The sequence below is a fragment of the Panthera uncia genome, chromosome B1 (genome assembly GCF_023721935.1).
Source record: "Panthera uncia isolate 11264 chromosome B1, Puncia_PCG_1.0, whole genome shotgun sequence".
NCBI lineage: Eukaryota > Metazoa > Chordata > Mammalia > Carnivora > Felidae > Panthera > Panthera uncia.
Genome location: NC_064811.1, coordinates 59,729,283 through 59,754,102, shown reverse-complemented (window position 1 = coordinate 59,754,102; position 24,820 = coordinate 59,729,283). Strand labels below are relative to the sequence as shown.

The 24,820-nt window shown below is 38.7% G+C and overlaps 1 protein-coding gene across 2 annotated transcripts; it reads right to left on the bottom strand.

Annotated features, from left to right (window-relative positions):
- Positions 1 to 7,761: 7,761 nt before the first annotated feature.
- THAP6 (THAP domain containing 6) lies at positions 7,762 to 24,819 on the bottom strand. Of its 2 annotated transcripts, none has more exons than XM_049632088.1 (5): positions 24,736 to 24,819; positions 23,759 to 23,861; positions 22,398 to 22,605; positions 16,734 to 16,859; positions 7,762 to 10,481 (listed from the first exon to the last, which is right to left on the bottom strand). In XM_049632088.1, the coding sequence occupies exons 2-5, from the start codon at positions 23,836 to 23,838 to the stop codon at positions 10,227 to 10,229; spliced, it is 669 nt and encodes a 222-aa protein (XP_049488045.1). In that variant the 5' UTR covers positions 23,839 to 23,861; positions 24,736 to 24,819; the 3' UTR covers positions 7,762 to 10,226. The 2 variants fall into 2 exon arrangements, with proteins under 2 accessions (XP_049488045.1, XP_049488046.1); XM_049632089.1 differs by lacking the exon at positions 24,736 to 24,819 and adding an exon at positions 24,380 to 24,464.
- Between the last annotated feature and the right edge of the window lies 1 nt (position 24,820).

Below are 24,820 nucleotides of genomic sequence, written 5' to 3'. Positions count from 1 at the left end.
CAAGTTCCTGTTATGGGCAGGGAGGCTAGTCTCCCACGGCAGAGACCGCTGATGCTGTCTGGGAGAGGCCTTTCCCTCGCACAGCCTGGTGAGTAGTCCAGGAAGCAGCCGTGAGGAGGGCAGCGCAGTCAGGATTACGTGTGTCAGGGAGCATGAGGCATGGCGGGTACTGGGCCCGCCTCCTACATCGTCTGAGGGAGTAGCTGTGAGGATTCTCTCCCAGAGGCCTGGGGTGGCTCGGGCTTCTCTGTTAGGAGCGGGGCAGTTGCTCTGTGGGGAATCTCAAGGCTCTGTGTTTGGCACTGACGTGAAGGTGGCCCTCTGTGGTGACCTACATGGCTCCCCCGCCCACCTGGCTAGGGGGTCTTCTGCTGGGATTGCTCCTGAGAGGGGTTTCAGGCATATCTCCAGCTCCTCCATTTTGCAGAGCAGGAGACAGTCCCGGACAGGTTTCCTGAAGTCATCCCGGTGATGTAACAACAGAATGGCAATAACATCCTGGTCAGTGGGCAGAGTGATGCCCGCTACGTGACAGAGACCCTGTTTATTAGCGGTTTGAAACAGTATTAAACCAGTGGGATAAACCTGCATTCTAGTCCCTGCCCCGCCACCATTTAGTTGCAAGAACTTGGACTCTCAGCCTCAGTGACCCTCAATTTCCTCATCTGTCTATCATTTACTGTATTCTAAGCATCACTATTCTAATCATCGTACATACCTCAAGTCATTGAATCCTAAAATCAATCCAGTGAGATAGGTACTGTCGTCACCCCCACTTTAAAGATGAGAAAACCGAGGCACGGAAAGGTTAAGTCATGTGACTAATAAGGGCAGAGTCAAGAGAGCAAGCCAGGCTCCAGAGCTCTTGTTCTTTTTTTTAATTAAAAACAATTTTTTTTAATGTCTATTTATTTTTGAGAGACAGAGACAGAGCACGAATGGGGGAGGGGCAGAGAGAGGCAGACACAGAATCCAAAGCAGGCTCCAGGCTCTGAGCTGTCCGCACAGATCCCGACACGGGGCTCAAAACCACGGACCGTGAGATCATGACCTGAGCTGAAGTCAGACGCCTAACCGCTGGAGCCACCCAGGGGCCCCTAGAGCTCTTGTCCTAATCCCTGGGCTAAGTGTGCTCTGACACCCTGGCCGTCCACTTATTGATGTGAAAGCTTTGTAACAGTATCCTTGAAATTCACCTGTGTAGTGTCGGACAAAGACTCGTTTGTTAAAACAGTTGCTTTTCAAGGCAAAATGAATAAATAAACAGAGGTAGAAGGGACTCTACAGGTTAAAAGATTTAAGAGACATACCAACCAATTACAATGTTGGGACTTTATTTGGGTCCTGTTTCAAATATGCAAATTAAAAAAAAGACAATTGGGGAAATGTGGACTGCGTATTTGATGATATTAAGGGATTAATGAAGGTGTGATAATGATAAATGACTTTGTCCCCCTTCCCCCTCCCAAAAAAATAGAATCCTTACCTTTTAGAGATAGATGCTGATGTAGTTACAGATTAGATGCTGTCTGAGATTTGCTTCCAAATAATCGAGAGGTTGGGAAGTGAGTGGGGAAATAGAATAAGATTGTCCATGTTTAATAATCATGGAAGCTGGATGACAAATGCATTTGAGTTCATTATACTCTGCTTTTGTTTGGCACTTTCCATTATAAAAAGTTAAAGAAAATCACCCTGTTTAAATTTTTGTTGTATTTCTCAGAAATGTTGAAAGCACCGTGGACCTACTTCACAGGACTAGTGGGAAGAAGGACAGTACCTAGGGAGAGAACAATTAGGATCTGCTTAGAGGATTCACCTTCCAAGGGGTCACTTATTTGAGGGTGATCCTGGGTCCTTTCCACCTGGCAGATAGAAGATTCTTCTGGGCCGCATGAATACATGTGCATATGAATGAATGAATGCGAATGACTGGTGTATAGGAAGAGAATGATTCTGTCACGAGAGCAGAAAAAAGAATCTAATCTCGGGGCCAAATATAATGATAAAATGATTCTTTGTTTCCCATTTAGCCAAATTGTGTATTTTAAAAAAGTGTTTATTTTTGAGAGAGAGGGGGGAGAGAGAGAGGGCAGAGAGAGAGGAAGACACAGAATCCGAAGGAGGCTCCAGGCTCTGAGCTCTGAGCACAGAGCCCGACGTGGGGCTTAGATCATGACCCGAGCCGAAGTCGGATGCTCAACTGACTGAGTCACCCAGGCGCCTCGCCAAATTGTATATTTAAGGGGAGCTTTATCTACCACAGTCATAATAAGAACCAAAATACTTATACACCATTCCCATTTGTCCTGGTGGACACCTGTCCACAAAGAGATTTACTAACACAAAAATCTTCACTCTGAAGGGATGTCCCCACCACTACACCTCTCAGAGCCCATACTCTGTTCTGAGCTCTATTGCCTTGTTTTGTGTGCTCAGCCCAGAATCATCCCAATTCTTCTGAGTTCCCTCTGAGGAACTGGCATTACTCTTCTGTCTCCAGGATTGTCTGTAACCTATGCCTGCTCATCACCGTATAGCATTCCTATGGCCACAGCATTTGTTTTGGAATGGGCATTTGACTCAAGCCAAATCAACCAGGCCCAGTCGAAACTAATCCTGGGACTTTTGTATGAGTGTGACTAGAAAAGACACACCATCCTTGAACCTGAAGTTGGGAACAGATACGCCTACCTGAAGGGAGAGCCTGCTTGATAAAGCAGAGTGGAGAGATGTCAGATTATGACAACATTTGAACCCTTGGGTCCAGCTGTGCCTGAGGCCATACAGTATACTGCATGTGGTTTGCTAAAATCCTGAAATATAACCAACACAATCTCATAGTAGCAAAGCACATATGGAATAAAGATTCTATTATAAGCCTAGTGTTGCTGGGAAAGAAGAGATATTAACCAACCATAGATGCAGACGCAGAGTAGAAAAGTTTCTCTGTTGTAGTAGTTGGGTAAGGCACTGGCAGAGATCAGGACCAATGTATTAAACATCCTATGCATTCTTCCTGAGAGTTGAGAGAAACCAGGGGACTAGACAGACTCCTGAGCAGGTGAAACGCTGCTTGAATGTCTTGCCGACGTGTGTGATGAGGTGACTTCACCCTGAGTGCTCAGCTGCCTTGTTTATGCTTGGCTGTAGCATCAGACATATCCAGATTGTGGTGATGAGTAACTCTGGGCTTTCCCCAGCTTCAGACACAGGATGAGTTCACATTTTATCTTTCAGCCTCTCAATACCCCAGTTGGAGCTTGTGAACAGAATGACTGAAGCCTAGCCTGCAGATGCTATGAATGTTTGACAGTATTTCAACATTCAGTGAATCGGAATCTCTGGGCTTGGTGTTATAGGTCAGGGTTGACAATATGTATCTTTGTATAGTGAGGAGAATATGTATCATACCAGCTGTGAGAGCTTGGGCAAGGTATCTAAGTTTTCTGTTTAATTTCCTCACCTGTAAAGTGAGAATAGGGGCACCTGGGTGCCTCATTCGGCTGAGAAACTGACTCTTGATCTCAACTTAGGTCATGATCCCAGGGTTGTGGATCGAGGCCTGGGTTGGGCTCCAGGCTGAGCGTGGAGCCTGCTTGAGATTCTCTCTCTCTCTCTCTCTCTCTCTCTCTCTCTCTCTCTCCCCCCTCTCTCCCCTGTCTCTCTCTCTATCTCCCTAAAATAAAATAAAAGTAAATAAAATAAAATGAAAATAATAGTACCTACCTCATAGGCTTGTTGTAAGGTTAAATAAGTTAATGACTTTTAAGCACTTTGAAAAGAAATTGGCACCTTATGTTAGCTATCGTTATTACTGCAAAATAACAATTTTCTGCCTCGGACAAACATTTCCTCTAGAACCTGGAGATCTGAAACAAGACAAAGAAAAGGCAAAAATACGAGGATTTATGAAAATTGTGAAAAGCTCTGTGAGAGTGTGCAATACTTCTCAGATATCGGACTCTGAAGTCTTGTGTTTTAGTTTTCTGAGATACCGAGTCCGTTGGAAAGCTTGTCTGGAAGTTTCTTACAGGGGATGAAGGCATTGTATGTTTGTTTCAGGGTTCTGCTAGGGACCAGTCATAGGCAGGTTAACTAAAATCTTGTAACCACACCTACCCAGACAGTGGTTTCCGTAAATCTCAGTAGTTAAGCTGGTAGGGGTTCGAGAGAGTTCTTTGAAATGCTCAGGTAGCACAGGAAGTGGTAGTAATTCAACACTTGGGTTCAACTTTAGCCAATGTCTCCAGGAGATGATGAGGGTTGGTAACAACCAACCCCTAGGTTTTCAGAGAGGAAATGGTGTTGATTTCCATTTGTAGAATGCTGTTGTTATAATTCTCTTTCCCTTCCTTTTTCCCCTCCTCTTCCTCCTTTCTCTCTGTGTTTCACAGGAAGTCTATATTCCCCTCTCCAGAAGTAACCACTTTTAACAGTGTGCCATATATCTTTTGATTTCTTTTCCTGTATGTTTACACACACTTAGAAACTGTTTTGTAGGAGGGTCTCCGAAATTTGTACGTTAAGTGGGATAATATTTTGAGTTGCCATTTATTTCATTTCACTGAAAGTGAGCCTTTTCTTTCCATGCCAATACATGGAAATAGATGGACTGATCTCTTTCTTTTCAATCGTTGCTTCTTATTGCATTATGTAGGTACACCATAGTTTGTCACCACTTGATGGAATTTTATTTCCTTTCCATTTTTTCGCCCTTGAAAAATTCTCATAGCCCTCTTTGGGCACACGCAGAACCTCTTTGCCATGTAAGGCACGTTTAAAAATAACTTGCTGAAACTGTTTGGAGATTTATATTACAGAATACATTTTCATTTCCCTCGAATCTTTCCCCGTCCTTATGGGGCCTTGGTGAGTGTGAACCTTTGGGTAGCCCTATTTTATTGTTGGTTAAAACCATTTCCCATCTTTTCAACAAAATATGGCCAAATAATGGTGATGGCCACAGAAAGGTGAAAGGTGTATCTCAATAAGACACTCTACTCTTAAGACCCATCTACGAGTGGCATCGTGAGAACGGCAGCCAAAACCTTTTTTGAAATCCTAAGGATTTCAGGTAATTTCCTTCGGGTGTGTAGCCTGGCAACACTTTGTACCATTAGAAAATCGACCTCTTTCAGAAGCACCAGTACCATTCAATTTAATTGGTCTGTTGAGTGCGCTTTGCTGGCAAGTCTATAGCTGAATGCCCGTCTCCACAAGGTGCTCGTCATCCGTATTTGTGGTTGGCATCTTGCACAGCCTGTATACTTCACTATCTTTGTTTAATGAGACACTTCTATTTTAAAAAGCATGAGGCCAGATCCGCTGAGTCAGATGTGATATTATCTTTCAAGTGCACAAGCTCTACCACAAGGATTTGGGAAATTTATTACATGACACAAATGTGTCAGGAGCTCCCTTGGTGCCAACGACCACAAAGGAGCTAAGATTAGTTCAAAGACTGTTTAGTGACTTGATATCTGAGACAGTGTTACTCAAAGTCGTGAGCCTGTGAACTCTTTTTTTTTACTAGTCCAGAATGAGATACGGCAACGTTCTGGTTGTTCCAGAACGCCAACCATTACAACGGTTCCATTCACAGAAAAAAGTCTTGCTGTGAAAAAAACGCCGTGAAAAAATTTTAGTTTTCGAACGTATAATGGATTCTACATTCCACAATTATTTACGTAATATTTTACCTTTTTATTAAAACTACAGTGTGCTTCGTGGCATAGTTGATTTGCATTCCTTGCAAACTCCTTAGTCTGTCCGCTGGTCTGTGAACCACATTTTAAGTAGCACTAGGATGCTTTATGAAGTTGAACGAACAAATGAATAAATGAAGCATATCTAATCTGGATTAAATGGCTTTTCAGGGTTGAGGTGGGAGGATGGAGAGAAGGATGAATTAAGTTTTCTCTCTCAGTGGGGCAGTGTGCTTTACCTGCTTTTGAGCTCTCACAGAGAGGGAAGTTATTTAAGGCACACCATTGCCTGTACCACTACCCTTCCCCACTAAATGCATTTTCCTCTCTTGTTTTTGCCCTCCTTCCTGTTCTTCTCTCCTTTTTCCATGCTTCTGGCATGGAATTTAAAGAAAGAAAATATATACGGAAAGCTCATTGTTTTATGTTTCACACACAATGGAATACAACTCTCACCACAACTGGGTTAGGAAAGCATTACTGTCTACTTTGTAAATGCTCAGAGAAATTCAGGAACTTGGTCCGGGTCCTGCATGTGATAAAGTGGCCGGCTTGGGCCTTGACTCTAGGTCTGTTTGGTTCTCTCCCAGGGGGGTTGGTCTGCTACTCTCATACCCGAGGGGGTGCTAAGAGAAATCCAGATCCTGGGACAGGACTTGGAAAGTGCCCACACTGGCACACGCAAGTTCCATTTTGGAACTTTAAGATTCCATTACTCTCCCAGTCTCGGCACCTTCTTTAATTGCCTAAGTTCTGCTACGTCGTCGCCCACTTCTCCAGATTTGTTAGATACTTTGTGTCCCTGTAGGTTGTGGATGCCTTCATCTCATTTTTGCATCCCTCACAAGAGGGTATGGGGCCTTAAAAGCAGGACACGTGATGGATGGGTTGTTACACTGAATGTTAGTCTGTAAACTTCTTCATGTGCCTAAGATAAATATTAGATGAATGAGACCGAGTGAGACTCAGGCACTTAAGCTTTAAGGTGTGATATGAATCTGAGCATGCGTGTAATCCTATAACGCAGTGCGGAGAAAGGCATCGGGCAGCCCATTCTCCTGAGATGCACTCCTTGCTGCCCGTTACTACTCTGTAACCTCGAGGACAGGAACGGAGTCTGTTTCCCCAGTGCCTGGCACATGCCCTGGCATACAGTTCCTGGTACTTGAAAAACGTGTGGAATTAATGAATGTGCTCAGCACTTGTTCTTAAACGGCTGTTCCTGGTGCTGTTAACTCCCACACGGTTCTTAGATCACAAAGTGCATCTTCTTCTGCTCTTGGATTTCCTGGTCCTGATCCAATATTTTTTTTCTTCCTTTTTTATCCCGGCCAGCTCCTGCTTTGCATCAGGCCCCAGTCTATGACCAGATGCACAGCAGAGAGGACAGTGAGAGATGAGACAATTGTTAGAAGCACGGAGAAGTGAAGTATGAGGAAGCGATATGAAAGGAAGACCATGTGGCCCACGGAGAAGGCAGTCACTGGTGCAGACAGCTCACGCCCCATCCAGCTTGCCTCCAGCAGACCCACTGACTATCATGGCCTTCCCATTGATCCAATGGAGGAGCCACTTATACCTTTGAGCTTCCCTCTAGAAGCACTGAATTTGACAATGTGTATGACAGATCAGTAAAATTTGGGGGGAGGAGTATCCAGCGAGCACGGGCATGCTAGGACATCCCCTCTGAAGTAAAAGACAAATTATTACGGCTTGCATCTCCCACTGTGAGGAAGGAAGCACAATGCCTAACAGGCCGTTTTGGATTTCGAAGGGAGCACATTTCACACCTAAAAATACTGCTCTCAGCTGTTATACTTGGTGACATGAAAAGCTGCCAGTTTTGAGTGAGGCACAAGCAGGAAAGGGCTCTATGGAACATCCACATTGTGCTAAAAGCAGGCCTGTCACTTGGATCACTTAACCTAGCAGACTCTATGATTTTGGAGTTATTGTGGAGGGAAAACAATGCAGGAGAGATTAAAGCAAAACCACAGCATATATATATACTCTTCATTTTTCTCTGCTCATTTTATTGGATAACTGTATAAAAACCACATACAGCACATTACTGGAGAAAATATTTTATTTTTCAAATGTATAATGTATTCTACACTCAATTATGTCTGTAATATTTTACCTTTTTATTAAAACTACATATTTTAATACATTTCATCTTTTCTCAAAGGCTGTGGTATAATTGTGATTATCTTTAGCAACCAAAGTCTATTTCCAGAGATTTAAACTTGATATGGAGAAAAATGTCACGTTAAGTCCTTTGTACCTTATTTGGCACTGAGGTTGAACTGGGGTATTGGTTTGTTCCAGGATCCAGAGGCTACTCCAAACTTTAAAGCAAAGCGAAACCCTTAGGCTGGTCTCAGCTGCTTGAGGAACCTCTGGATGGGGTCACTGGTTTGCTCTGCACAGGACAGTTTCTCACTGAGCTAGGCTGGAATATCTGGAAGAGAGGACTGAGGTATTTGCTGCATCCAGGCATTTGTTCTGGGTGGCAGGTGGGGAGAACCCTATTTCTTATGTCAGATTTCTGTTGGTAATCATTTCTCTGTAAGAATAAAGAGCAAATGGGTAGCTCCGGGTGCTTGATGATACCAAGATTTTGCTCTCAGTTACTTATCTCTCAGTGATAATAAGACCAATGACAAAGAAGACAAGGGCTGAGTTCATGGTGAGCAAAAGTGACCGTGACAACTGTGATTGTGGCACAGATTGGGATTGGATTCTTGGAAAGGTCTCCCAGGCTTGAATTCTTCTAAGCAGCCGGTAGAGAGCTTGAATGTAGACATACTGTGTTTGGATCTATCCTACTTTTCTCTATTGTCCACTGACTTTAATTTTTATACTCGGAAATAGTTTCCATCTCTATCATAGTACCTCCATAAAATCTAAGATTGTACCCAAACTTTCCATTAGAATGTCCATTATGAATTCAAAATTAAATAACTAAAATAAATAATGGGTAGCTAATGAGATTTTTTTTTTTTTGGAAGTAAAAAGATATGACCTCAGTGTTTCTTCTTAGCATAATGCTGACCTCTCAAATGTGGGAAGATTCCAATTCAGAGGAAGGTTTGGAAACCTACATAAAAATATACATCAACACATAGAATATTCTTGAATACAAAGGAAATTCAAGTGACCATATCCTTGCGGACAATATAACACAAATAAAATTTCCATGAACATTTTAGCACAAACTGCAATTCATTTCTAGTTAACACATGGAAAGAAGCGATACTCAAATTCTAACTACTAGAGCTGAATGTGGTTTGAATATGTACACGTGCTTCAAAGTAGAGTTTGGTTTTGAGCTAGTAATTTTTATTCTAATTCACAATTTATGACTCTAAATTTCAGTTGTTTTTAATAAGAAATTAGGATAAAAGCTAAATTTCTGACACTTGGATCAGAAAATAGCTAAGAGTCATTCTTGTGTATATTCAGTAAGAAGCTATTCTAAAGCTGCTGCTTTACTTAGCTATTTCTTTAAATAAAAGCCTTTGGGCAGTAATCTACTCTCCTAATGACAGGAAAATATTCTAACCCTTTCTCCAATTCCTATTACAACTGGAAGAGTCACAGTTTTTTAATGATTTCACCAACATTTTGTATTTTAGAAATGCCGGCAACATTACTTTCTGTAAAATACAAAGCAACTTTAAAAATACTCAGCTAGTACTAGCATTTAGGTTTTGAAAGGATTCCTTTATAATGAAACAAAATGTTCAGAACAACTGTCAGCAACCAACCATTTAAAAATCAGATTTATGACCCCCCCCTTTTTTTTTGGTTTGCTTTTTAAACCTCTGCTGTTTTATATGAAAGTGCTCCTAGCCAAGAAGACGGAGGAGGAATGATGTACCGTACTGAAAACTACGACCTCATCAGAGGTCTTCTCAACTTGGCTCTGAACAACTTTAAAAGCCAACAGATCTGTACCATATGCTATTCTCAGGGTCAGTACTATGGGATGCCGTATAATCTTTTGTTATTATTGATAACAAAAGCACCCTGGATTGGATCCAAGGTGGACATGTGTTATAAATGAATTCTGCTTTATAGTAAAGTACATTTAAAGTATAATTCATTGTACTTACCATAAAGTACACACAACTAAAGGTACTCCTTTGAGCCAAAAATCTGATGCTGTCGAAGCAGTGTCCACATCCTACTACCATTGTTGAATGAGACTAATTTGACCTCATTTCGTAAGTCCTGTGGAATCTTTTTAAGCTTTTAACATCTTACAATAGTAAACTGGCACTAGTTTAGGTCTATAAAAACATAATTGTCACATATCACACAAAAACATGATAACTAGCACAAATTTCTGCAAATCTTTAAAACAAAGTCTTTGAATAACAACTAAATGTATAATGCTACAGAAGACCCAAAGAAGCACTCTAAGTGATGGATATTTAATGATGGTAAACAAGAATTATTTTCTAAAAACCTGTACCAATGTTAATTTTAGGTAGAATATAACATGGAATTATTTCATGAAATATAGTCTCTTTCTATGCTCTCCTGACAACACTCCCAACAGAAAGCTTCCAGTCTATTTGCTGTTTCTTGGCTGATGAGACATTCATCTTTTAATTCCCTGACTGTCTTCCTCAATGATTTTTGGAAACGTTTTTCTCGGTCTAAAACATTCCGCAGACTTTTCTTGGTATCCTCTAGCTCGCTGATCACATGATCTAATTTATGCTTAAGTTTCTTTGGACTGTCCATTACACTGTAGCTATGTTCCTAAAAACATAAACACCAAGTTATTAAACTGGAGAGACAAGTAGTTAGATAAAAGTTTTTAGCTAGGCCTCAGCTGTTTCTTACGATGCTTAGGTATCTTTAAGTTGGTGATACTTAGAGGTTTAAAGAACACAGGAAGAGGATGGGGGTGGAAGCAGTATTTTGGGTGCCCAGAGACTTCCCCCTTTATCTAAGGCTAGGAATAACACGAGGGGTACAATATCTATTGATGGGAAGCACTGCTTATTGGGGTAAGTATTTGCTATGAACATGACACTCGTAATGACTATCCAGCTTTTGTTCCCCAGGCGTGGCGCTGCTAAGTTTAAGTTTTACCTACCCAAAAATCTTATGTTGTTAAACTTTTAACGATTTTATTTTATTTTGATAAATATCTCATTTTAAAGGTGATGACAAAAAAGGAGCACTGGAGCAGGTCCTCAGGTTGAGTGTTTTTATTTAGCGAGGACCTTGGTTTTGGGTTTTTAGAGACAGAATTTAAGCTCTTTCAATATTTATTATGGTTATGCTTAAGTTTGCTGGGTATACTTTTTTTCAATTGAAAATAGGGAAAGTAACACTAACAGATCTTAAAAAGGCACTATAAAATAATTTTGAAAAGCTGTTACTCACTATTAAAATTACTAAAGAGAACTTTTGCTTCTAGCCAGTATGACAGAGACTGAATTGATTCCTATCTAAAAAAACCGACATAGGGCCAAAAGACATAAAAAACGTTATGAAGATAACAGAGATCAGGCAGGGAAGGCAGCAATCCTGGAGACATGCAAACTAAGAGGTGAACCCTATGACCGACTGCCCCAGCTTACTGTCTTGGGAGAGTGTGTATGCCTCAGTGCATGGAGGGGAAACCCAGGCAGAGCTTAGTAGATTGAGAAGATTGTGTGAAGCATCCAGGAAGACCAAGAGAGAACTCTGAAGATCCTTAGAGGCTCCCCTTCTAGTATTCAGTGCACACAGGCAGGAAACTGCTCAAGGCTGAAGAAAGAATGACCAGAGAAAACCAGGAGTGCCCTGTGCTCAGATGGCATAGCCACTTTTCCCACCCCTTCCAAATCAGAAAATTTCAAGATTCATGGGGCATTGAGGAGAGCATACAAAAGGGTCTTGCTCCAGCAGTGGAGAACAAATAGCCCTAAACTGAACATTCTCCTAGTCCTGCCTAATAAAACCTGAAATGATCAAACTGTTTCCAAATAATTTTGTGGTACCCCAGAATAAAGCTCAAAAATACAAGACACAGAAATATCTAGCATCCAGCAAAGTAAAAATCACAATGTGTGGCACACAACATCTACCATACTTTGCATCTAGTATGCAAAGAAGTAGGACAACATGAACCATAAACCAGTCAATGGAAAATAATCAAGAATTTATACAAAAGATGGAATTACCAGATAAAAGAATTAAGGTTATTAAAATAATATTCTATATGTTCAAGAAGTTAGGGAGAGAACTAAAGATATAAAAAAGAATCAAACAGAACACCTAGAGGTAAAATTTACAACGTGTTGAGGTGAAAAATACATTGGGGGGAATAGCATATTAGTGAAAGTGAAGATACAGCAATATGAACCATCCAGAACAGACTACAGAGAGAAAAGGGAGTATTGAAAAACAAACCCAGAAAAAAACAAAAAATTAGCAGAGCATCAGTGAGTGGTAGCATGACTCAGCTAGCCTAATATACATGTAATCAGGATCCGTGAAGCAATGGAAAGAAAAGTTGAGGTAGAATGAAATATCTGAAGACTCCATGAGTCTTCAAAATCTTTCCAAATTTGATGAAAACTATAAACCCACCGATAAAGAAGCTCAAAAATCCCAAGCATGAGAAATATGAAAACTGAACTATATATATCATAATTGAATTATTCAAACCACTGGGAAAGAAAAATTCTTAAAAGCCAAAAAAAAAAAAAAAAAGACACGTTAGAGGATACAGAATGTATAGAGGATATAGATGACAGATTTTTCATTAGAAACGCAGCCTATGAGAATACAGTGGAACAACATCTCTGAAGAACTAAAAACAAATAAAAAAATCTCCAAAACTATCAATCTAGGATTTGATACCCAATGAAAAAATCTTTCAAACACAAAGACTAAATAATGACTTCTTTCAGAAATATAAAAGCTGAAAGAATTCATCCCCAGCAAAGCTGCTTTATAAGAAATGTTAAAATGCTTCAGACAGAATGATGCCAGATGGAAATATGGACTTATGCAAAGGAATGAAAAACCCTGGCAATGGCCACTACACAGGTAAAGTATACAGATTTTTTCTTATTATTTATATCTCTTTAAAAGATAATTTATTGTTAAAAAATAGATAATTTATTGTTAAAAAACAAAGAACAAATGGAACACATAGGAAACCAAACAGGATCAATACACTAAGTGTAAATGGTCTAAATAACCCATTTAAAAGGCTGAAATGACCAGATAAGATTAAAAAATCAAGACCCAACAGTATAAGCTCCCTAAAAAAAACATGTACTTCAAAAAGTCCCAAATAGGTTTAAAGTAAAAGAGTAGAAAAAGATACAGATCTTCCTCCACTTATGATGGGTCTCACAAGACCTATTTTATAATAAAGTATTGAATATCTATCTCATGTCATTTATTGAATACTGTATTGGAAGTGAAAAATACAATGGTTGTATGGGCATAGAATGGTTGCAAGTGTGTTGGTTGTTCACCCTTGTGACTGCATGGCTGACTGGGAGCTGTGGCTTGCTGCTACTGTCCAGCATCATAAAAGAGTATAGTACTCCATATCGCTGGCCCAGGAAAAGACGAAAATTAGAAACTTAAAATATGGCTTCTACTGAATGCCTTATTCATTTTGCACTATTGGAAAGCTGAAAAATCATGAGTTGAATCATCATAAGTTGGGGGCCATCTGTACACCCATATAACACTAAAGAAAAAGGAAACTAGAGTGGGTATACTGCTATCAGAAAAATAGATTTCAGACTAAAGAACATTACCAGGGAAGGTCATTTCCTAATAATAAAGGGGTTAAATTAACAAGACAAAACAATCCTAGATATTAGCACTCAATCACAGTGCTGCAAAATGTAATGAGTAAAAACTGACAACTTCAAGGAGAATTAGACAAATACATAGTTACACCAGAAAATTAAACTCCTCTCTCAATAACAGACAGAACAAGTAGACAGAAATTTAGTAAGGATAAAATCTTGAACAACAGTCTTGATATTTCTAAAACATTCTAGGTAACATCAGCAGAATGCACATTCTTTGCAAATGCACACAGAACATTTGGCAAGACAGGCTATATTAGAGACTATAAATCTCAATAAATTTAAAAACATCTCAAGCAATTTCAAGCCATACAATGTATATTCTCTGACTACCACAGAATTAAATTAGACACATTAATAGAAAGACATCTGGAAAATTCCCCAGTATTTGGAAACTACATGGCACACACACACTTCTAAATAACTCATGGGTCAAAGAACAAATAACAATGGAATTTGAAAGTTTTCTGAACTAAATGAAAATGAAAACATTTATGGAGTGTTGCTAAAGCAATACCTAGGGAGAAATTAATACCACTTACCACTAAATGCCTACATTATAAAGGAATGTCTCAAGTCAATGACCTTAGCTTTCATTTTAAGAAACTAGAAAAAGAGCAAATTTTACTGGAATAAAAAGAAAAAGCAAATAGTAAAGATGAATGGAATCACTGAGGTAGAAAACAAAAACAAAAAAAGTGAGAAAACCAATGGAAGCTAGTTAACAAGATCAATAAAATTGACAAATCTCTAGGTAGACTGATCAGCAATAAAAAAGAACAGAAACAAATTGCCAATATCAGAAATGGGAGAGATGATATCACTACAAATTCTACATATATTAAAAAGGACAGTAAGCCAATATTATGAACAATTTTAAGCTGTTAAACTTGACAACTGAGATAAAATGGGACAAATCCCTTGGAAGATACAAGCTACCAAAAAAAAACCTTACCTACAAAATCACACACCCTGATAGTTTAACTGGAGTATTCTACCAAATACTTATGGAAGAAATAACATCAAATCTATACAAACTCTTTCAGAAAATCAAAAAAGGAGGCAATATTTTCCAACTTTTTCATTAAGGTCAGCATTATTCTGATTCTAAACCAGACAAAAATATTACAAGGAAAGAAAACTACAGGTCAATATCCCTACTGAACATACAAGAAAAGATTCTACACAAAATTTTAATAAATCCAATTCAACAATATATAAGAGGATAACACACCATGAAGAAGTTGAGTTTATTCTGAGGTTGGTTTAATATTCAAACATCAATTGATATAACTAATCATTTTTCCCAAACTAAAAAAGAAAAACCATAGAAAACCTCAATAGACACAGAAAAAGTGTTTGACAAAACTAACATTCATTTCTGATAAAAAAACTTTCAGCAAACTAGGAACAGAAAGGCACTTCCTCAACCTGATAAAAGCATTTATGAAAAACCTACAGTTAACATCATATTCAGTGGTGAAAGACTGAATGTCTTCTTCCTAAAATCAGGAGCAAAGCATGGAGATCAGCTCTCAGTGTTCTCTATTCAGCAAAGCCCTGGAGGTTCAAAGCAGTCCAATAAATATTGCAGGAAAGAAATGAGGCATCCATATTAGAAAGGAAAAATTAAAACTATCTTTAATAACAGACAACATGATTATGTAGAAAATATAACAGCCTTTACAAAAAAGCATAATTAATATATGAGTTTACAAGTTTGCCAAGTACAAAATCAGCATACAAAAATCAACTTCCATATACTATCAGTAAGCCAAACAAAACAACACCATTTGTAATAGCATCCAAACACATATAATACTTAGGGATAAATCTGACAAAATGAAAGACCTATACACTGGAAACTACAAAACATTGTTGAGAGAAGTTAAAGACCTGAATAAATGCAGAGATATAATGAGTTCACAGGTTCAAAGACTTAAAACAGTTCCATTAAGATGTCAATTCTTCTCAAATGAATCTGTACATACAACACAACCCAGCTAAAATTCCAGTAGGCATTTTTGCAGAAATTGTTACAAAATGATTCTAGGGGCACCTGTGTGGCTCAGTCAGTTAAGCGGCTGACTGATCTTGATCATGACTGGTCATGATCTTGCAGTTCATGAGTTCAAGCCCTGTGTCGGGCTCTGTGCTGAAAGCTCAGAGCCTGGAGCCTGCTTCGGATTCTGTGTCTGCCTCTCTCTCTCTGCCCCTCCCCTGCTTGCACTCTGTCTTTCTCAAAAATAAACAAACATTAAAAAAAGAAAAGATTCTAAAAATTCATATGAAAATGCAAAAGATCTAGAATATTCAAAACAACTTTGAAAATTAACAAAGTTGGAAGACAAACACTGCCCTATTTCAAGTATTACTATGAAGCGATGGTAATCAAGAAAGTAAAACAGACCTGGATTCTAGGTGTGGCTCTAATATGAGTATGCAATGAGATGAATAAATAATGCAAGCTTGAAAACTCTGTATGTATGACTGTTCTTTAAGAAAACCTAAAGATGTGACTATATTTTTTATTAGATGTTTCCATGTAGAAAATATAGTACTCAAAGGGATTATTGCATTTTCTTGGTAAAAAATAGCTCTATGAAAGCACTCTTTGAACTAAATATGCAACCAAAGGATTAACTACCTGTATATTAGTATCCCATATATAAAAATTATAATGGCCCTGGAAAACACTATTTTTGGGCATTTTATATATTTCTATAACATATATATACACAAATACATATACACATATATACATGTACGTACATATAATTATGTATACGTAATATATAACATAATATATAATCTATATAATTATGTATATATAATATATAACATAATACATATATAATATATATATAACATATATATATTAATGTCAGGGCACCTGGGTGGCATAGTTAGTTAAGCTTAGGTCATGATCTCATGGTTTGTGGGGCTGAGCCCCACTTCTAGCTCCACACTGACAGCATGGCATCTGCTTGGGATTCTCTCCCTCCCTTTCTCTGCCCCTCCCCCGTTCATGCACGTGTACATGCCCACTTGGGTAGGCTCTCTCTCAAAATAAGTAAACTTAAAAAAACCCTCAAACGCCTAAACCTCTAGTTTAATCCTAATTGAGAAGACGTATTACCTTAAAAATATCAACATTAGTTCAGTAAGTAATTTTACTTACAAAAGTGAACTGAGATTGGAATTCTTCAGTACATGAGGAAGCACCAACAAGCTGGTGATTGTGGTTTGTGACTGGAAGGGTTTTGAGGGTGAAGTTTTTTCTAGAATGAAGTTTTTCTTTTTTCCCCTGTTAAGAAGAGTTAATAAAAATCATTGTAGATACTTCTGTCCTTTCTTACATTTTTATTCCTTCTATACTTTGTGTAGTGGAATTAATATTTCTTTTCACGAAATTGCTTTAAAAACTCGGTAAATTTTAAATTTCTCTGAGATTAAAGGAACTTCCTGAAAATAACTCTGACGTTCATCTAGAAACACAAATTTTCCTAAAAAAAAAAAGAGAGTGGTATTGAGAAAGAATACGTTCTACCACTTGTTAAAGATATATTACCCAATAACAACAGTTAAAATAGTGTGCTACTCTCCTAAGATGAGACAGAAAAATCTGTAAATAGATCAAGTGTATAAAAGGTGTTAGGATAAAAAATGGCATTCTAAATAAGTGGAAAAAGGCTATAAATCAGGTAAAAATGAATTAATAAAAATAGTTACATCCTTTATATATAATAAATCATGATGAAAGTTTAGTACTGAAAATTTATGTACAAATGAAAACCCTTAGGAACTAGAAAAAATCAGGGAATATTTATATAATCTTAAGGTGGGGAAGGCTAAAGTCAGACAATTCAATAAAAAATATACAACATACTATTTAAAAAAGAAGTCTGAACTTCAAACAAAACAAAAAATACCAAACCAATGTGATAATTAAACTAAAGACAAATGACAAAAAGTAACTATAACACATGGGGCACCTGGGTGGCTCAGTCGGTTAAGTGTCTGACCAGCTCAGGTCATGATCTTGTGGTTCGTGAGTTCAAGCCCTGCATCAGGCTCTGTGCTAATGGTTCAGAGCCCGGAGCCTGCTTTGGATTCGTGTCTCCCTCTCTCTGCCCCTCCCCTGCTCACACACACTTTCTCAAAAACAAACATTAAAAAATAAATAAAATTATAAAAAAAAAATAACTGCAACACAGATGGCAGTTAAATGATTCGTATCTTCAATGTACAGTGTTTTTACATGTAGTTTAAAAAAGATGAGGGGCGCCTGGGTGGCTCGGTCGGTTAAGCGTCCGACTTCGGCTCAGGTCATGATCTCACGGTCCGTGGGTTCGAGCCCTGCGTCGGGCTATGAGCTGACAGCTCAGAGCCTGGAGCCTGTTTCAGATTCTGTGTCTCCCTCTCTCTGTGACCCTCCCCCGTTCATGCTCTGTCTCTCTCTGTCTCAAAAATAAATAAACGTTAAAAAAATTAAAAAAAAAAAAAAGATGAAAATAGCAGAGGACCCAAATAAGTAACTCACAAAAAATACAAACGTCTAATAAACATATGGAAAAATGTGGAGACTCACCAATATTCAAAAATAAAACAATGAAATACCACTTTTGCCTATCAATTTTAACAAAGGTTTAAAAACACAACTTACACCGAGGATTAGGGTGGATGGACACTTTCATGCATAGCTACTGGGAAGAAGATTGGTACAAGCTTTCTGGTGGGGCTTTGGGGATCTGATTCAAAAGCAAAGGCTTTAAAAACGTGTATAATCTTTGATCTAACAATTTTATTTCCAGGAATTTGGTTTGAGGAAATAAGGATAAGTACAAAGATTTGGCTAGAATTATGTTCATCACAGTGTTAATTTAAAATAGTAAAAGATGATAACCTATATACAATAGTGATTGGGTTACATAAACCACTGTTCGTACATAAAATCAATTGCTACATGGTCACTAAAATGTTCCATAAAACCAATACCACCAGGTACTGACAAGGATATAGAACCAGAGGAACACTTACATGCAGATGGTGAGACTACAAATTGGCAAAACCACTTTGGAAAAACTACAGCAGTATCAGCTCAAGCTGAACACACACATCCCTAGGACCCAGTAGTTCCACTTTTAAGAGAACTGTACATATACTCTGCAGAAATGTGAACCTAAGTGCACCAAAAGACATGGACAAAAACATTCATAGTTGCACCATTCATAATAGCTCCAAAGTGAAAACAACCTAAATGTCTGTCAACAGTAGAATGGTGAAAGTTTATTTAAACAATAGAATACTATATTGCAGAGAAAATGAATGGACTATTATCACATACTACAACATGGATGAATCACACAAACAAAATGCTGAGCTAAACAAGTTCAGAGTACACACTGTCTGAGTTCATTTATATAACTGATGGTGACAGAAGTCAGGATAGTGGTTACCTTTGGGGCTGTAGTGACTGCCAAAGAGTATGAAGAGGTTTCTGGGTGCTGATACTATTTTATATCTTGGTATGAAGAGAGTTACATGAGTATATTCACTTTATGACAACTTATTGCTCAGTACACTTACGATGTGTGCGCTTTTCCATATAGATATTTCAGTAAATTTAGTTTATTTTTTAATTTTTTTTATTTTTAACGTTTATTTATTTTTGAGACAGAGAGAGACAGACCATGAACGAGGGAGGGTCAGAGAGAGAGGGAGACACAGAATCGGAAGCAGGCTCCAGGCTCTGAGCTGTCAGCACAGAGCCCGACGTGGGGCTCGAACTCACGGACCGTGAGATCATGACCTGAGCCGAAGTCGGATGCTTAACCGACCAAGCCACCCAGGCGCCCCACAGTAAATTTAGTTTAAAAAATTGATGTTCTACACAGGTTTCTCTTAAAAATATGATCCATAGATCTGCAAGACAATTGTGTGGGGTGCCTGTTAAAAAATGCAGCCTTCTTAGGGGCTCCTGGATGGCTCAGTTGTTTAAGCATCCAACTCTTGATTTTGGCTCAGTGTATGATCATGTGGTTAGTGAGTTCGAGCCCCGCATTGGGTACCACACTGACAATGTGGAACCTGCTTGGTATTCTCTTGTCTCTCTCTCTCCCTCTCTGCCCTTTCCCCGCTTGTGCTTTCTCTGTGTCTCAAAATAAATAAACTTAAAAAAAAAGTGCAGGTTTCTGGACTCCAGCACAAACTCAGTGAGTCAAATTCTCTGGGCCACATGATTCTCCATTTTAAACAAGCTCCCTGGATAATTCTTACATAGGCTAAAGTTTGAGAGCCATTGTTGTGGAAAAATATTTAGCATCATGGAAAGTAGTAGTTAACAGTGGACTCTAGGAGCACCTGGGTGGCTTCAGTCAGTTAAGAGTCTGACTCTTGATTTTGGTTCAGGTCGTGATCTTCTCCTAGTCGTGGGATTGAGCCCTACATCGGGCTCTGTGCTGGGCATGGCACCTACTTAAGATTCTCTCTCTCTCCCTCTGTCCCTCCCCCTGCTCATGCACTCTCTCTCTAAAAAACAAAACAAAAACAAAAACAAAAAACAGTGGACTCTGAAGCCAAAATGCCTGGGCTCAAATCCAGCCTCTGCCATTGAACAGCTGTGTGACAACGAGGAAGATATTCCAGCTCTCTGGACCTAGGTGTCCTCAAGTAGTAAAATGAGAATAACAATAGTATTTTTTTCACGTGGGTGTTATGAGGATTAAATGAGTTTATATGCAAAGTGCCCAGAATAGTGCCTGGCACATAGTAAACACTATATAAATGTTGAGATGAAATGAATGGGGAGGGTGGAAGGGAATGAGATGGAAGCAAATTAAGAAAAGGATATACAGGTGATCCGTGAACAATGCAGGGTTAGGGACACCAACCTCCCTGCACAGTTGAAAATCTGTGTATAACTTTTGACTCTCCCAAAACTTAACTGCCAATAGCCTAATGTTTGTTGATTGGAAGCCTTACCGTTAACACAGTTGATTAACACATATTTTGTACATGTATTATATACCATATTCTTACAATAAACTAGAGAAAATATTATTAAAATCCTAAGGAAGAGAAAATACATTTAAAGTACTGTGCTGTATATTTATTAAAAAATATCTGTATATAAGTAGACCCATGCATTCAAATTCTGTTTTCAAGGATCAAATGTACAGTGTAATTATAATTTTGTAAGAATATATAAATATAGGTGAATATATATACAAACATACACATACAAATGACTGGAAAAATACACATTGAAGTGTTAAAAGTATTATCTCTGGATTATGTGATTATTGATAATTTTTATTTTCTTTTTGCTTGTGTCATCTAATTTCCTATAATGAAAAATTTCTTTTGTTATAGGATAGAGTTTTCGAAAGTTAGTAACTTATGGTTTGATTTTATTATGCCCACATTTCTTAAGGTTCTCAACATTAATGCTGGATGAGACCTTGCTATAAGGAAAGAAATCCTTTATAACCAATTGCACAAGATATTATAAATTTATTAACATGGGAGAGAGTGAGGCAGTCTCTACTTGCTCACTCAGGCACTGGAAAATGACCAAGACCATCTCGAAGCAGGTACACTTCCAGATTACATATCTTCCTTGTCTTATGATACGGTTATATAAATTGAGAATATTGTAAGTTGAAAAGGCATTTGATACACCCAACCAACTGAACATAATGGTTTAGACTACCCTACCTTAAACATACTCAGAACACTTACATTAGCTGATAGTTAGGCAAAGTCATTTAACGCAAAGCCTATTTTATAACGGAGTGTTGATATCTCATGTAATTTATTAAGTACTGTTCTGAAACCGAAAAACAGACTGGTTGTGTGGGTACAGAATGATTGTCAGTGTATCAGTTGTTCACCCTCGTGACCATGTGGCTGCAGCTTACTCCCAGTGCCCAGCATCACGGGAATATGGTATTGCATACTCCCATGCGTGCTGTATTACGTATCGCTAGCCTAGGAAAAGATGAAACTTAAAAATTCAAAGTATGGTTTCTATTGAATGTGTATTGCTTTCGCACTGTTGTAAAGTTGAAAAATCAGAAGTCAAAGGCCATCTGTATTTCCCTTGTTTCCAACTGTCAGGAAGGAGATATCTTTCAATGGAGGTTCATTACTATTGTTCTGGGAACTGAAAGGTTCTCCCTGAATTTTCTACACTGGAATCAGTTACTCTATGGTGTCTAGAAACACTTTGCCATATTTTAACTCAAGAGAGATACTGAGGGTGAGGCAGTCAACCCGTGGCACTAATATCACTGAGAAAAAAACACAAAATTCAACTAGACTTTATTTATACAATCTTTTTATTTTCTTTTTCTTACCTCTTCTCTCCTTTCATTCTCCCGTTCTCCTCTCTTTTGCTTTTCTTCCTTTTAGTTTTACCTAGGCTTTAAGCTTGAATGTATGTGGCTCTAAAAGTATACTTTGGTCCTATTACTTTGGCTCTATACTTTGGCTCTGCTCTTGACTTTTGCTCCAGTGTGAAGAGGACTGGCAACTTGGAACTTCAATTCAACCCTCTTATTTTCCTCCTTTTTTAGATATAAATCCTGAGTTATGTCAACTCCTAAAATCAGTCCCCTTCACCAAATATTTGTAATATGTCAATATTTCTGAGTGGCTACTGGTAAAATACTCCTACTACATATTATAAAACCTGAAGCAGTCACTTCCAAATTTAGAAACTCAAAAAATGGACTTCAAACGAATAAGCAAACAATCACAATGTTAGCCTGAATGGTGACGGTTCTTCAGCAGTACCATAAAAAAATGAGTAACGATGCTAAGCAGTGTCTCGTATACAAACCTGTAAGTGAGATGAGGGATCAAAGATAGAAGGTATGACTCCAGGTTTCAGTTTAATATTTGGAGCACTTCTGTCAAAATCTGTCTTCTTAAAGTGCCTTGAACACAACACGTCTCCTTTTTTAGGCTCCCAGATGCCTGCAGCATTCACATCAAGTCTTTTCATGGCTAATACCCATTTTCTTTTGACGTTTTCATCTGTGGGGAATCTAGAAAAAAACATACAAACAGTATCCTAATATTAAGCACTGTCAATATATACTTGAACTAAGGTTGTGACTAAATTGGTTCACTGAGAAGTTTGTTACTACTCTTGGGAAATGGACTATTCAGGAAGCCATCATGAATCAAGCTTTCAGAACTTTCAGTTTTAATAGATTTTTCCACCAGTCACGCTGCAAACATATGGCCCTCATTTCAATTTTTCTCATATCATAAAGAAGAAAAGTTTCAAGGGATACTTCAACCTTACATTAAGATTCACAACTGGGGGGTTTTCCTTCATCTATCTACGATAATACCATTTGGGACTTTTCCTATGTGAAGCCATACCCAGAACTGATCCCAGATGAACAGAGTACCTCATACTTTCATTCTTCTGGCAGCATCAGAAAGTTGCTTTGTACAGCATTTAACACACAACAGGTCTATAAATGCTTAGTGAATGAAGGCAGACAACAGCTGCAGAGTTTGGGGTTCTAGAGAAAAGAACTGTTTTGAGAGATCTGGAAACCAATAACCATATCTTCTGTAATTTTCCAAGCTGATTCAAATCTTTTTTTTTTGGAATAAGGTGGGGTATACATACTCATTTTTTATTTCCTCATACTTAGCAAAGTACTTATCAGATCTTTCTCTAGCACATAGCACAGTGCCTGGCACAAAAGCAGCAAAATAAACTTCTAGCAAATGAATAATTATTAAAATTAAGATCATCTTGACTTACCTGTAATACTGTTAAAGAACCCTTGGTCTGAACTTGTAATTTACATTTTTTCTCTACAGCATAAGTTTGATCTATTTCTAAATAGAAAGGACAATATATTTGGGCAAAGATCCTTCCTTCAGATTGTAAACTCCATATAAACAAAACAATTTCTTTGAAGCTATGTTAAAACACAAAGTAACAATATTAACAAAAATGAGCTTGATATTTTTGTTTACTAGCCTTTGATACCTTGACAGGAATCTTAAACTTTTAAACTAAGTTATAAAAACGTAAATGTATCACTTCAAATTCACTTAAAAAGCTATTTATTTAAAAAAAGCTTTGGGAACTAAAGGTCAAAACTGAAAAATTAAGTATAACTGTCTTTGGCTTTTTTAACAGAAGTACTTGGCTTAACTATGGCAAAATCTTACACGTGAAACGTCAGTCCTTTTAACTTGGAATTTGGCAAACAGCGGGAAGCACATCCAATGGCCGAGCAACATTTCACCATGATTTTAGCAACTCATAACAGAACTGAAAGAAAATTAAAACGGTAAGAGTTAGCAATTTCAAAGCTAAGGAGAACATGTTTACTTTTCCCAGCGTGTTTTGGGTGACGTGAAATCATGCTAGAAAGCCAAAGGCAAATATTTTCTTCCAACACTAACAGCTCTAAAAATTTTCCAGGGGCTTGCCTCTTCAGAAGGCCAATCATTTTTTTCACTGCGCACCCCGAAGCGTCTGACCCAGTCTTGCAGGCTTGTACATTTCCCTTCCGCCTTTTTACAGGCACCATGCCACAAGGCCTTTGCACACGAACTCCTACTCATCTTTTTAGCTCACGTGTTGCTTCCCCAGGGAAACCTTCCTTGGCACCCAGATTAATCCGATCCCCTCCAGCATTAACTCTCATAGAACACACACTTCTTCCTAGCACTTCTCAAAGCTGTAATCTTAATTTATGTCAGTGATTCATTCTGTGATCAATGTCTTTCTCCTTTGCCAGTCTGTGAGATCCAAGAGGGCATGGTGGGGAGTGTACTTTTTCTCACTTTTTGTCCCCATGATTAGCTGGTGACTGGCATACAGGAAACGTCAATGCATATTTTGAAGGAATGAAGAGCGACTAAAAGCAGCAGCTGCAGAAGCAGAGCGCGCCCGTACCCGCTCTGAGCCCGGAGGCCTGGCGGAGCTCCGCCCCTTTCTCGAGGCACCAGGCCGCTGCAACGGGAGAGGGAGGGGCCGCCCTGTCACAAGTGCGGATGCGGCCGGAGAGCGTCCCTTTCTCAGGGGCCACCCGGCGTCTCCGCGCCGCTGCGGTCCATCTCGCCCCGAACCACGCCCAGGGCTTGGGCGAGTAGCGATGGGGACTGGGGGGGTGGAAAGAAGAGGCAACCTAAGTTATTACCGTTAGCAGCTAAGTCAGCAACTGACGTCGACAGCAGAGATTGCGTTTTCCTTCACTTCCGCCCCGTCGCCCCGAGAACCGGAAA